Raw genomic sequence first — 14,827 nt, forward strand, 5'->3', positions numbered from 1 at the left:
AGTTGTGGTTGGCACCATCAGCACATTGTTATCTCCCTCTGTTCCATGGCTAAGAGGCGGCAGCAGCAGCCCTCCCAGGCCGCAGAGTGGTAAAGTCGCACTAGAAGCCATTAAAGACAGACGGCTGCACCTGGAAAATAGGGGGAAATACTTGGAAGGCAGTGGAAATGGAGGTAAAGGGAAGCAAAAAGCCACGCAAAAAGAGGGAGCAGAGAGTGGCTCATTATCGCTCAGAGCAGAGCACCCCTTTGGTTCTCCTAGTGGAGAGCAGGTGTTTAGGAAAGCATTGGAGCCATTCTGGCTGAAAGTGTTTCTTAATTATATCGCCACATGATCGGTGTGAACCCCCTAACCTCCAAGGTCAGAATTTAAATGTTAAAAGAAGCAAAAGTTGAGTCATTCTTTGTGTTGCTCATGACTAAATCTGGTCCTTTTTATAGAGCAAAAATGGTGTTGTGAATCAGGCCGGTATATTTTGCAACAGGGCACATATAAAAGGCCACAAATGTCAGAAAATGACAGAATGCCTGATCTCTCCCGTCTGGTCTCAGCAAAGGCCAGAGCCACACATTTCTTTTAACTTTTAACTCATTTCCTCTGGCATAGCGTTTGATAGCCCAGCAGTAAATCAAGGGTGCTGTAACAGTGCCCCCTAGTGGATATGTTCACCATAATTTGCAGGTGCCCTTGCTTGATGATTGACTCACCCATCTTAGATGACTTTTTTTTTTTAAATAAAACTGCTTCTATATTGTAAAACATATTCTTTTCAAAGACAAAGGGTGTCTCTGCAGGTCAAAACAGACGCTGTCATAAATTTGTCATAACACTCGTTTTTGTCACATTTCTCTGATGAGGAATAGACAATAGCAGTCGAGGCTTGAATGTGTTTGATGGATTCATTCAGCTTCACGTCACAAAACAACAAACAATGGAAAACCTTTCAAATGCCAATCACAACATAATGCCCGTCAGTTTAGTGTGCACCTGCCTGTAATTATGCTAATTTAAAGTAATTAGCTGAGAAACCTGGTAGCCCTAATGAGTTGTTGCCAAAGAGCACAAACTAATTTCAGATAATGAGGCTCACATTGTGCACCCTGGTTTACATAAGACAGAAACTAAACGTCTTTCTAAGGGATTCCCACATGCAGGCACAGCCGCCCACAGCATCCATACAAATGCCTTACAAATTAGACTCTCTGTATTTGCCAGTCCACGCAGCTGAGAGTCTAAAAAACCTTTCTTTCAGACTTTTCTTTACTGCCTGCCACAAACATGCCTTGGTGCTGCTATTTTGGCCCGGGTCACCTGTTGACCTGACAGGCAACTGTCAAAGGAGAGCGCTCATGTCAGCTACAGGTGGAAACTCTCAGCAGGCACCAATGCTGTGGTGCTGGCTGGCACAGTCGCAGCCCAGGATAACACAGCACTGAGCGACTGCAGGTAAAGAAACTTTCTTACCCATTTCACCTTTACATGCATTTAGAACTACATTTCATATGTTTTGTTGTTAAGAGTCCAGAGGCGAGTTAGGTGCATTTCGTGCGGCTTCATTTCAAAATTATTTTTTTGTGAGGCTTCTGCAGAGGGAAATTTCACAGTTTTGAGGGTGGATAAGCAGCGGCAGGCTATTGTTTTCTTTTTTTTTGTTTGTTTTTTGTTTTTTTTTGTGTGTGTGTGTGACTGTTTTAATGCTCAAATAATCTTGTGTTTACTTAGATGTAGCTTGGGTCTGAGGAGGTTACCTGAGGTTTCATGAGGTTGTGTGTGACACAGGTAAAAAGATACTTTATTATTTTCTTCAATGTGCAAACATGTAGTCTAAAACTGTATGTCTTCTGCATGTCTTTGGCCATTTGCTTGGTTAAATATTATTCTTATTCTAATAAGAGAAACGAAGCATTTGGTGTCAGTGATATATTTCCGATTTGTCATTTCTGCTTTGTAATATCCCTCGCGCTCCTTCCTCAGTTAACCAGTTAACTTAGGCAGCACTCTGGAGGTTACCCAACCCTCTGAAGATGTACGGCCTGTATTTGGAAGCAGTGAATGATTACATTAATGAATCCTATGGAGAAGATGTGTGGCGACTGATAGAGAACCGAGCGGAGATACCCCACCTCAAGTTTGTCAGACACCAGATGTACAAGTATGTTATGGTTTCTATGAACAATTTTAGGACTATCCAGCACAATGTTCTGGGTTACAGAGTGTAAACAACAACACACAAACTTTTGGCAAAAGACTCAGACACACTGAGAATTCATACAGCATACAAACAGAAGTCCTGCAGTCCTTGGCCACTAGCACAGTTCAAGAGAAGTATTCTGAAATGTGACAAAAATGCAAGAGTCTAACATTTTTATTCTGCAGGTGAACTGCTGAAAAGTTAGAGTGTATAGTATGGCAAAGCACACTAGGTGAACACTATACCACAAACAGCTGTATAATCTAACAGTTACAAATTCTTTTTTTTTTTTTTTTCAGACATTATTTTACTATATATGTAGAGACTTGATTCTGGCTATTGCATTGCACGCATCAGCTAAGCATAGAATAACTCCATATTAAAATGAATAAATAGCTCTCCACCTCCTCCTCCTCCTCCTTTACAGTGACAACCTGATCCTGCGGTTGGCAAAGGCAGCAGGCGAGGTTCTGGGAAAGACACATGATGAGCTCATGTACGCCTTTGGGGTCTATATGGTCAAGAGGATTGGGAACTATGGATACGAGCGCATCTTGAAGGTGATACAGTGCCCCCGGAATGATTTTAATTGTTAATATGTTGGTGAGTCAAAGTAATCCTATCTCAGATAGCTTTTAGCTTTTTTTCACTCCAGAATAACAAAAAAAAAACATCCTCTGGCACATGTGAAGCGATGTGTTTCACATATGGGAATAAATGGAAACAGAACCAAGTTTTGAGGATGAGTAGTCAAAGCTAAATATAGAGATAAAGAAAAAGGATTGTCTCCAATCAAATAATATTGCATCAGTAGAAACAATGTTTCATTTACTCAGAATGGAAGAAAGAGTATTTTACATCTGTTACTTCTACAATTTCAGTAACAAAGAGAAAAACTACAAAGTGGTCTGCCAACATATCCCTGTCCTCCATTTTCTCCAGGTCTTGGGCCGAAATGTGCGTGACTTCATCAATGAGCTGGATAACCTGCACGAGTACTTCCGCTTCTCTTTCCCCAAGGTGCAGCCGCCAAGTTTCTGTGTGGAGGAGGAGTGTGAGACGAGCCTCACGTTGCACTACCGCAGCACCCGCAAAGGCTTCACGCAGTTTGTCAAAGGTACTCTGCATGTCTACCACAGCACACAATGCAACAACAGGTCTCACTGTGATCCCAAGTTTACATCTTTCCCCTGAGTTTGCATTTAGGCTCATGTGTGACTGAATGTGTTGGTGGATGATTTCGGAACACAGAGAATAAACAGCAAAACACAGCAGTGTTTTAAAACAGCTCTTATAGTTCTAATAATAGTGTATGTGAAATATGCATTATCAAAGCAGGCGTAAAGTATGTTAAATACTGGATAATAAGTTTACTTTTAGCATTTTCTGGACACGTTTGGCTTTATTTCTCTTCTTAAAATATCAACATATAAAATTCTAGGTATTCAAATTACAAAGTATTACCAAGAAAAAGTTTTAATTTAATTCTGTATTTTCATTACAATAAAAATTATTATATGTAATGTGTATTTTTAGGGCCCAAGATATGCATAAATGATCTTAAGTTGACTATGTTCAGATATGATGGCAAATTATGTAATTCAAAAGAAATTCTAAATTAATATATACGTTTTGCATAGTTACAGGTCACTTTTAAGTTTGCTTCACCCTTTATAGGGCACTTATAGGGAGTTTTTCCTTGCCACTGTTGCCCTCAGGCTTGCTCTGGAGGTTTCAGGCCAGTTGTTGTAAAGCATCTTGAGACAATTTGTATTGTTATTGGCGCTATATAAATAAGCAAAATTGAATTGACTTAAAATTGAATTATTGAAATACTACTAAATTTCACCCCTAGAGTGTTATTGGGGATTTTGGTTTGGAAATTCTGGTAGGGCCATGCAGGAAATGATGTAGCCCAGAAATACCATAATCAGTGCCCTCACAACTAAAACACAGAAGCTGGAGAAAACCCACACAACATGCAAACTTACCATGTGCGTGACGATCTCTGGTTAACCAAGATTTCTGCTTAAACCATTCCTGGTTGAATGACCTAGTTTTGTCTTTTGCGCTTGAGAAATGATTCAATCCTCCGGTCGATGTGGTCCCAAACCTTCTGCTCAGGTGGTAAACTACTAAATCGCACACTAGCCAGAAGTCAACTCCGTTCATCATGCAATTAATTAATTAAATTTGAATTGGTTCCCGTTAGCCTGGTATATACAGTCAATGACGTTAGCCAAGCTAGCGAAACTTTCCAAGTGCAGTTCCCACTCACTTCTTCAAATCAGTCAAATAAGAAGCCATCAGTCCACAACACTGCAGGTCACGGCCATCTTGGCTGTGCCCCACTGACCGGACACAGAGACGCAGCATCAGGCGCAACGAACTATTCACACACAACCACACTACAAAAAGTGTCTACACTCTGTCTGTGGACAATTAATTTGGGGCAAAGTTGAAATTTATTATTAACTTACACTGGAAAATTTATAAAAGCGTGTAATCCTCGCCCGGCACAGCAGTACCATCTGGTGGGCCAAGCCCCACCAGCCCCTGATGCAAAGACGCCACTGGTAGGGCAAAATATGACTTTTTTACGTTTGTGACATTTTTCAAAATTGTTCATCATCATCATGTAGTAAATGAAAGGTCACTGAAGATACCATATATGGTTCCTCCAAATAGATTTCGGATAGATTTCATAAACCTCGTTGGAAACCTAAACAGACTTCTGTGCAGAAAGAAGTAATTTCCTGAGGACACACCAGCCAATGACACCATCAGACAAGGTTCATCTATCCAGACTCAAAATGAAACCAAACACAAACCTACTAGGCACTATAGTTAGCTCATAAATTATGCTCACACAAGCCTATTTTGACTAACTCTGATACACAGAGCTGACCTCTGTTCAGTCACTGACCAGCATGCATTATTGACTCCTGCAGGGCAGCTTTCTCAAGTGGGGCGGCAATTCTACAACACAGATATCGAAGTGGAGATCCTGTCTAAGGAGGAAACTGAGAAAATGACGTATGTGGTATGTACTCGGACTTTGATCGAGAGAATCAGTTGATCTGCTTAGTTCCTGACCTTGACCCTGTGTCGGTTCAATTAGCATAGAAATGAGCCTATCACCTTCGATGAGGCGCCAGACAGAGCTCTTGTTTACACTCAGGCTGCAAGTGTTTATTGGATGCAGATAAGTGTTTATTGGGAAGGGACTCTGAGTAAACTCAGACCCCCCCTCACCCTACGTTCCCCTGTTGTTGGAGAGGTTATGATTTTTAAAATAATAAACTAGAACTTGCAATCCAAATGTGCTATTTGCTCTCCCATCCATCAATGATTTTGGTTAATCAAATGCACCAATGCAAAGAGAAACATCCCAATACCACACAAACATTAGCATCAATCGACTTGTATTTCAGAGGTTTTGTTATCTTTTCTGTCTCCTGGTCCAGGTTTACAAGATGAACTTTGACAACGCTGCCTTCAAGCACCGCATGCCCCAGCAGAAGACTGCGCCGAGCTACGAAAAGCTGCCCATGAAGCGAGGTATCTTCTTCGACATGTTCCCTTTCAGTGTCATCTTCCGCCGTGACATGACCATGTACCGCATCGGCGACGGCCTCAAAGAGGTCTTCTCCGACCTTCAGGGCAAGAAGGTCAACGAAGAGTTCACTCTGGTCAGACCCATGCTGGAATTCAGTTGGGACAATGTAAGTGTGGAAGGAGGACTTTAGATTTTAAACTATTCTGTCGTATTCTGCCTTCTCTGTGTATGCTGTCATAACCATCTGATGTCTTCTGGTTACTCTATTCAGATCTACACCCATTTGAACAACGTGTTTGAGCTGTTGTCCAAGGCTGTGGTGGAGAGCAAGCAGAAGGTCAACATCCCAAAACTGAGCAAGGAGGAGCCTGAGGAGAAGGAGGAGAACGAGAAGGCCAAAAGAGAAGAAGAAAGGGGTCTCTTTTCCTCTCTATCCTGAACCTTTTTTCCTTTCCAAATCCATAATGTATGAAAAAGGGTTCATTTCAAATGGATGGAATCACAAATGTCCATCAAATTGCTAGATATATGGAAAAAGCTAAATCAAATATTTATAATATGTCCAGGTGGAAATTAAAGAGCCTAAGCAGAACTGCTCATTTCACAAATGATATAAATGCACTGCAGCCTCAATTTAACTATTTTTTTTAAAACTAATTTACAGAAGTTGTTTTTACAAATTTATCACTAGAATAAAAATGGATGACAAGAAAAACAAGGTAATTCATATATATCGCTAGGGGTCGAAGTGTTTCAGAAAGGATATAACTTATTGCATTCTTGTTTCTCAGTGCAATTCTGCTATTGCCAGATTGTGCTTGTAATTCACAACCCCGGTGAGTTTTTTTTTTTTTTCATCTCATCATGCTTCATTCAGTCATCTGTCCTCTCCCTGTGCATGTTGCTCTCCCTCCATCAGAGCCAAAGGCAGTGGAGGAGATGAAGGGCACGGACCAGGAGTATAGCAGCTCTCTCACCCAGTACAACAGCTCTGCCAACTCCGGAGGCGAGGACATTGAGCTGCTGGCCTTCCAGACTGTAACTGGTCAGAACATTTTACACCTAAACTTTTTCAAATGTTATTTCACAGTTGATACTTTTAAAATATTTATAAATACACCGCCTGGCCAAAAAACGTCCCCACCTGGATTTAACTATCTTTAAATAGGTACGAGCCACCTATTGGATAATTACTGCATGGGTGATTATCTTTCAGCTGGCATCAAGTTATTTAACCCCAACTGATGCACGAGTAACTTCTCATTTCATAAAAAACTGTGACTTGACCACGTCAGTGTCATCTTTCTTTTGGCCAGGCAGTGTACATATCTTAAATATCTATCTTGTTGCAGCATTTGTTGTTCTGTAAATTTAATGCATGTCTCTTTATTGTACTGTGCCACAATCCCACCTATCCCATTAACCTCTGCTCCATGTCTCCAGGAAAATGTAGTGAAACCATTTTTGAGGACATGCGGGAGCCTCCGAAGAAACCACTCCATCTGAAGGGCCAGATGAAGTATGTCCCCCAGTGGGACTCCCTCATCTTCCTGGGGACACCCATGTAAGACCTCAGCCTAAGGTTTTAACGGTCCACACCTATAAGAGAGAACCAGCCTTTACCCCAAGTCAGATTAGGTCAAAAGTCCATTCAGTCTGTTTGGAATCTGCATGGTGAGTGGCTGAATGAATCAAAGCAAGCCTCACCATCAGCTCTGATCAAGCATTGCATCAATTAGTATGATATATTGTAATATATTTCAAGGAAAAAATATCAGGTGTTACAGCTCTCTTCAGCTATGGCTACATGCAAATAGGTGGTGCAATATGCTTCGCCTCTAAATTCATATGTCCTCAGGTCACTTTCAGATGGGGAAAATTAGTTTGTTTCATGAGTCAAACTTAATTGTCATGTACATGGTTGGAAATGTAACTGATAGAAAAAATACGACAATAAGCTGTACATTTAGCGTCATTAGTATAGTCCAACAGCAAGCACAGTCTGTATTTACCTCAGCTACTGAGCCATTTATTTGAAATATATTACTTCCTTTGTTTTAGTATTCTTCATAGTTTTAGTATTTCTATTTTCTGATCTGCTTGCACCTCATGCAAATGTGCCACATTTTCTCTAACTGTTAGGGCACATTCCCATTATGTTTGCACGTTTTCACTGTGAAGCATAGTAGTTTCATAAATGTCACCTCAACTGAGAAAACACTTTGTGTTGATTTTTCACAGCCAACATATTGAGCACAAGTGTGTAGTTTTTTTTTAAACAAACCCATGGCTGTTTGAGATTGAGATTTTTTTTTAAATGTTCGCCATAATATGTTAATTTGCTGAAGCAGATCAGTTTATTCCCATTCATGAAGGAAAAAAATCCTCACTCTACCCTAGCTTTCATCCTGCATGCTTACATTAAAGGCCACAGCCTGAATATTTGTATGCAAGTTTATTTACATAATATCTTTGTTTTGTCTTCTTATTCATGTAGTATAGAGACTGTGGAGGACATGATAAAGATGGGTGTGTACGTGAATGATCTGAACCTGCATGACTCCAGCAGAGAGCTGATCTTGGCCGGGACCCAGCAATCAGCTGAGCTGCAGCTGGCTCTTGATCAGGTGAAGAGAAAACCTGAATCCTAAGTCCTTAGAGAAAGAGTCAAACAAAGAAGACTTATGTTCACAAATGACAACTCAATACAAGACAGTGAAGACTTATATCATTTAGAACACAAAATCTGGTCATTCTTGCCACAAAGCAACCTGACCAGGTGAGCCCAAGTGACAACTCTGCTGCTCTACTGATTTTACCCATTAAATCCACTTCAGCCATGCTGGAGAGATGTGGATTAAGAGGATTAGAAAAGGCAAAGAGGGACTTTTGAGCTAGAAGAGAGGAGAGACTGTAACTATAGACTCTCATGTTCTATTTCTGATCCTCCAGGAGCAACAAAAATACGCTCAGCTGCAGGAAATTATCAAGAAGCTGGATGAAGAGAAAAAGAGAGGAGATTCTTTGCTGTATGCCATGATCCCTAAAGCTGTGGCCGACCGCCTCAGGAAGGGAATCACTGCTCTGGAGACATGCCAGGTAAAACAAACTACTTTTTGGCAACAAGGATTGGAGTGCTCAAAATAACATAAATCCCTCATGTTCTGAAAATGTGAATTGAGGTCATAGATTTTTTATTAGGTCTGCTATGCTGGTGAAGAGAGCATTGTTATCTGATTCACTCTGAGGATGAGCACATCAAGTAGCTTTTGTTCCATCATCATCTCATTGCAACATTGGCTGTAGCTTGGCAGCAGACACCACATCAAATATATATATATATATATATATATATATATACTTTTTTTTTTTTTTTTTGATTAGTTTAACATGTATGTAATTTCTCTGTCCCTAGGTCTTTCCAGATGTCACCATCCTGTTCAGCGACGTGGTCAAGTTCAACGAGATCTGCATCCACATCACACCCATGCAGGTGGTGGACATGCTCAACGAGATCTACATCGTCTTCGACACGCTCAGCGAGAAGCACAACGTCTACAAAGTCAGTTCAGCTAAGCAACACATGCAACTGCATATTAGTTTTAACTGTGGCCAAAGTATCCGCAATGTTCGTACTTTTTAGGTTGAAGGTAGTTTTGATATTTTTGGTACATAAAAGCTTGTCATTTTTCTTGTTCAGAATGAAATTCTACGAGTTTACATTTCTCTTGTGGGCTTGGAAAAACTTCTAAAACTGCCTAAATGACACTAGGGTTTATTGAAATTTAAATAATTGAAAAACTTACTCGTGCTTCTTCTGTCAAGAAGTAACCCACCTCATAATGTCAGACTTTTGAATATTTGGAGTTGGGTACATATTTGGATACTGTCACAATGCATGTTGTTTTATCAAAACCTATTTAAGTTACAGTTATATAATGGACATGGACTTAAAGTACAGACCCTTAGAGTGAATTTGATGGTAGTCACATCCTCATCAAAATGAACGGTACAAGAATGAGAACCATTTTTATGAACATCCCCTATTTTCAGGGGCTCAAATGTGACAGTTGAAGCTGTGTCATGCACAGATGTGGATTTAGTTCCAGGACGATATTCATTATCCAATTGTGACTTCAATGTATCTGATAAACTGTTAAATTAAAAGAACCAACAGTGTCCAAACTTATATGGATGTCACTCTCCTCTCTGTCCAGGTGGAGACGATCCGTGATGCCTACATGGTGGTGGCGGGCGTGCCCAACAAGACCACCTTCCATGCGCACCATATCTGTGACATGGCCCTGGACATGCTGAGCTCCATCGACCACCTTAAAGACCCCTCTACCGGGGATAACATCCAGATCAGAGTTGGTGAGAAAGTAAAACTGTCTGCAGCTTTTATAGCTCAGGTGTGATAAGACACCGAGATTATTTCATAGTTCTGGGGTTTTGATGCTGCTCCTCAGGAGGCGGTAAATGCCCAGGGTCAGTCACACCGCTGGGAGGGACTCAGTGGCTTGATCTTTGAACTTAACATTGTTGAAGTATGGGTTCTTTATCTCCTGAACCTAAGCAAGGTTCACAAAACTATGATTTTGAGATTGTGGGGCATAACAGAGTGATTTTCCCTCAACCAGATAAAATATACACCCTGCTACCATCACAAGGGGTCACTATTAAGGCGGCAACCCTGGCCACTGACATTTTTAGAGCTTTTTCTGATATGAGGAAAATATTTTTATCATTTGTAAATCCCTCCCTGGGTTTACTGATGTGTAAAATTGCTATTATAATTTAGGATTTGAGCCCATGAGAAAGATAATACAGAGGTTATAAAATTGTGATTTAATATTTGGATTTAAAGTAGTAGTAAATAATATGTGACAAATATATGATACTACTGGTAGTAAAACAGTTTTATATCTTATTGTCGAACGATATAAAATATAATATATACCTCCACCCATTCTATAAACTGCTCATTCAGGTCTCATGCGCATATCTTCTCTGGGAGTGTATCCAAGCAAGCACTGAGCTCAGAGCCAGCAGTGGTGGGTAAACAGTAACAGTACTTAAGTATTTAGTATCTGTAATAATCATTACTCAAGCAGAAGTAAAAGTACTTCTACTAGTACTTGAGTAAGAGTAACTCCAAATACTATTGTGAAATTTCTTATATTGCTTTCAAAAGGCAATAGCATTGGAAAGTACACATTCATTGTACTGCCTTCATCAATAAAGTGAAATGATCAGGCAAATGCTAAAATGCATCAAAATGTATCAAAAGGGAACATATAGAAGCACATTTTTATTAGTTTACAAAACAGAAGTAGTGAAAAGTGTGAAAGTAAAATATAAATTCTGATTAAATTGTTTTGTTTTTAACCACAAACTTTAAGAATTTAGATTTATAATACATTCTCAGAATCTGTCGGCTCATGTTTGGGTGCATTAACTGTCCTTGATCTCCCTCTCTCAGGTATCCACTCAGGTATGGTGGTGGCTGGTGTTGTTGGTCTGAAGATGCCTCGCTACTGTTTGTTTGGCGACACTGTGAACACAGCCTCAAGAATGGAGAGCAACGGAGTGGTGACTACACTAACATTGTTAATAACCCAGCAAAATGGGACAGCTATAATATAAATAACTGCAATAACTAACTCAGACTGGAGTAGAAAACCATTCTGTGTTTAATGAGGCCACAAAAAATGCATTGCGTTTTTGTTGACACAATAGGTGAATCACTGCATTCTCTTCCCATTACTTACAGTACTGATGTCATGTTGTGTGAGAATTCTGAAAATAGATTTAAATAACATGAAAGATGTGCAGATTTCATTTGTTACATTCTCATAAAACTCACAACCGAACTCTCTTTTCATTCATTCTATGAAACTTAGTTCAATTTCATGTCACAAAAGGTTTCAGTGCAAATGGACCTTGTTTTTCAATACTCAGCTTTAGCTTAGTTTTGTGTGTGTGCCTCTGTCTGAGCAGGGCATGCAGATACACATCAGTCAGACCACCAAAGACCACCTGGAGCATGAGCCCTATATCATTGAGGAGAGGGGCAAAATCTTTGTAAAGGTGAGGGGTTAACATCATGCTTTCTGTATGCTCTCTCTCATGCACTCCCCTGCAGTTAGTGCATCCATTAACTGATATGACATATTACTTACTTTTTTATTTTTTATTTTCACCACAACAGTCAAGCTGTTTAAACTGTCGTTCATTTCATTGTTAAACAGTATGTAAACAGCATTTCTGATCAAAATACTTGCAGGGAAAAGGCTACATGAAGACCTACTGGCTGAAAGGAAAAAAAGATCTGTCGTTCAAGACCCCAGCAGAGCTGCGTTACAGCAGTGAACAGAAGGACGAGGACAAGAGCTCTAATGGGTGAGTGGAGGAAAAATGAGAGGTCAGAAGCTGAGAATCAGCATGGACTCAGGATGCCCCCTGTTGATGCAGTTAGAGCTGTTCTCATTGACCCCCAGTGGCGCCAGACAGCAAGCAAACTCCACAGGGCTGGTTAGGTGACGTTGGTTCAAGAAGTCCACAAAACACAATTTTTCTTCGCATGTGGTTCTGAAACACATTGGGGTTACCACAAAAAGACAAAACAGGCAAGACGCAACCGACAATACAGAAAACAGTTGTTTAGCCTCGTGTCAGTCCTTTCAGACTTATTTTATGAGATAAGAAAGGTTCCTGACATTTTGGACATTATTTTACCTATTCCCAGTGTTGTTGCACAAGATGGAAAAGGGGAAATAAATAGCAGCATAAAATCGGAATGTTCTGAAAAATGATCATGTAATGTTTAGAAATCTAAGAATATTTTTTTCCAAAAAGCCAGTTAATCTGAAGCCACTGTCCATAAAGCCAAATGTTAAATGGTTTAATGTCTCGTTTATTGTTTCCAAAGGTCTTATATGAATCATTCTCAATTCAATGTGTAATTGCACTAGTTCCACAAGCACCAACGCCAAACGCATGGCTTCCAACCTCAACATCACCGGCAGTGAGGAGCAAGCAGAAGGGAAACCGAGCCCCAGCGACCTCCCCTTGGACAACCTGCCCACGCCAGAGGCTGCTAACGAGCCCCCCATCATCTCAGCTGAGTCTCAGGAGAAAGAGAAAGCCAAAAAGACTAAGAACAACAAGGGGACCAAGTTGGAGGTGCCCCAGGGAAATGAAATGCCGGAGTCTTTGCTGCCCGCCGATGGACAGGAGAACCCGGGTCCTTTATTCAACAGCAAGCGAAACAGCTTCAGGCAGCAGTACGCCAAACTGCCCGCCAACCTGCCCATGCGCAGTGCTTCCTGCTCCATTCTGTGAGCAGATTATTGTAGGGCAAGATTACATGACAAGCCCAAAATGTGAAGAGAGCTGAAAATATGAAGTTTAATCAGGGGCAAGACAAAGCAGACATATCATAGTTACTGATGATTTACAGATGTGAGAGGTACTGTATAGGCCTGTGTGACATTGTGAGTAATAAAAACTGAAAACCAAAAACTACCTTTAAACATTTCCTGCTACGTAGAGCCTTTATGGCTCTACATGAATGGGCAATTGGGCACTGTTATCTATATGGACATGTATTTTTTTTATTTCAAAAATATCATCTGGAGAAAAGCATGTTGTTCCTTTGGTTCCACAAGATTGTGATTGGTATAGAAATTAGAAAGTTTATTTTTAAGTTATCTTTCCACCATGAAAACTGAGAATTCACAGATTTCACAATACAGCTTCCTTATAACTGTTTTTTTTTTTTTTTTTGTTATTGAAAAAAAGGAAGTATAATATCCTCTACATACAAACAGCACATTTGCAGAGGAACTGAGAGCTTCAAAATTCTACTACAGTCAGTAACAAGAATGAGTTTCTATCTTACGTATGCCTGGCTGTGTTACTTTATAGCTCTGATTCATTTATAAAGTCACTGTGACAGGAATTGTGTCACAATGCACAGTGACAACATGCTTGGATGTTTTGGAAAGGGGTTTCACATGGTTTTCATCTGAGCCATATACAGAAAAACTAAGTCTACTAATGCTTCACTGAATTCACTGAGAGCAGATATCATCACAGGTTGTATTTTATGTTATTTAAAGTAGGTGTATGGTACGGCAGTAGGCATTTGGCTAGACCTTCACAGCATCCTCTTAACTAGTTTTGGTTATATTTTCTGTATGTAACGGCATTTGTTTCACTTTATGATAGTGTTTATTTACATTAAACTGTATGTACAGCCACTAAAACATGTCTTGTTTTCATTTCTCAAAAACAGGTCATCACCCCAATTGATAACCCGACTTAACAGAGGTTTGTTACACAGAACCATCTGCAAAGATGTCATTGGAAACTTTTTTCAGAAAGGGGGGCACATGAAAAAGGCAGGTTTTTGGTTGGACCATCTGCTAGGTTGTGACAAAGTTACAAAATGATTACAAATTACAAATCCTGTGTTGTACTGTACATTACATACATGATAATGCTATATAATTGTAATTGCAGTCACCCTACAGCTGCATCTTCTTAAATAGCACTGAGTACTAGCTAACAGCAAAGGTACGCTTTTCTTCCATTTATTGACCCAGATATTGCTCTTTGTCTAAAAATACGGAGATAGGGTGCAAAAGAAACTATTTAAGTATTATTGTTTTAGTGGAGTAAAACTCACTCTTGGGAGTGACCACTGTCACACTAAGCATACTCACAGCTGTGTGCAGTTCCTCACGTAATGGTGACTGGCTCACACCTCTGTGGATCAACCACAATAGCTTGAAACCTGACAGATGGACTGTGTCCTTGTGTGAACTCTCGAATCTCTTCGGAATACAGCTGCATCGAAAAGTATCCTGATTAATGGTTTCATAAACCATAGGTTAAACCAGCATTCTGCTCTTCTTTTAATGGGGCTAGTGTGAAGTTTCAAATGGTTGACCTATTTTACACAGGTGTAGTTTTCTAATAATGGCCTGTTCTGATTTCCAAATATTTCTTTGTGGAAATTCCTCAAAATAACCGTTTACTTAACTTGTTACTAGAAATGTGTCCTGCCGTTC

At 40.0% G+C, this 14,827-nt stretch overlaps 1 protein-coding gene across 1 annotated transcript; it reads left to right on the forward strand.

Moving 5' to 3' along the window:
* The first annotated feature begins 1,378 nt into the window (after positions 1-1,378).
* On the forward strand, positions 1,379-14,020 carry LOC125016493 (soluble guanylate cyclase 88E-like). Its single transcript, XM_047599002.1, has 18 exons — positions 1,379-1,446; positions 1,723-1,779; positions 1,975-2,152; positions 2,619-2,751; positions 3,134-3,308; positions 5,143-5,234; positions 5,659-5,916; positions 6,022-6,166; positions 6,670-6,795; positions 7,194-7,314; positions 8,248-8,377; positions 8,703-8,849; positions 9,166-9,312; positions 9,968-10,124; positions 11,233-11,342; positions 11,751-11,840; positions 12,037-12,152; positions 12,725-14,020. Exons 3-18 carry the CDS (start codon positions 2,025-2,027, stop codon positions 13,092-13,094), a joined length of 2,445 nt encoding a protein of 814 aa, XP_047454958.1. The 5' UTR covers positions 1,379-1,446; positions 1,723-1,779; positions 1,975-2,024; the 3' UTR covers positions 13,095-14,020.
* The last annotated feature ends 807 nt before the right edge of the window (positions 14,021-14,827 follow it).

This window comes from Mugil cephalus, chromosome 11 (assembly GCF_022458985.1).
Source record: "Mugil cephalus isolate CIBA_MC_2020 chromosome 11, CIBA_Mcephalus_1.1, whole genome shotgun sequence".
Classification (NCBI taxonomy): domain Eukaryota; kingdom Metazoa; phylum Chordata; class Actinopteri; order Mugiliformes; family Mugilidae; genus Mugil; species Mugil cephalus.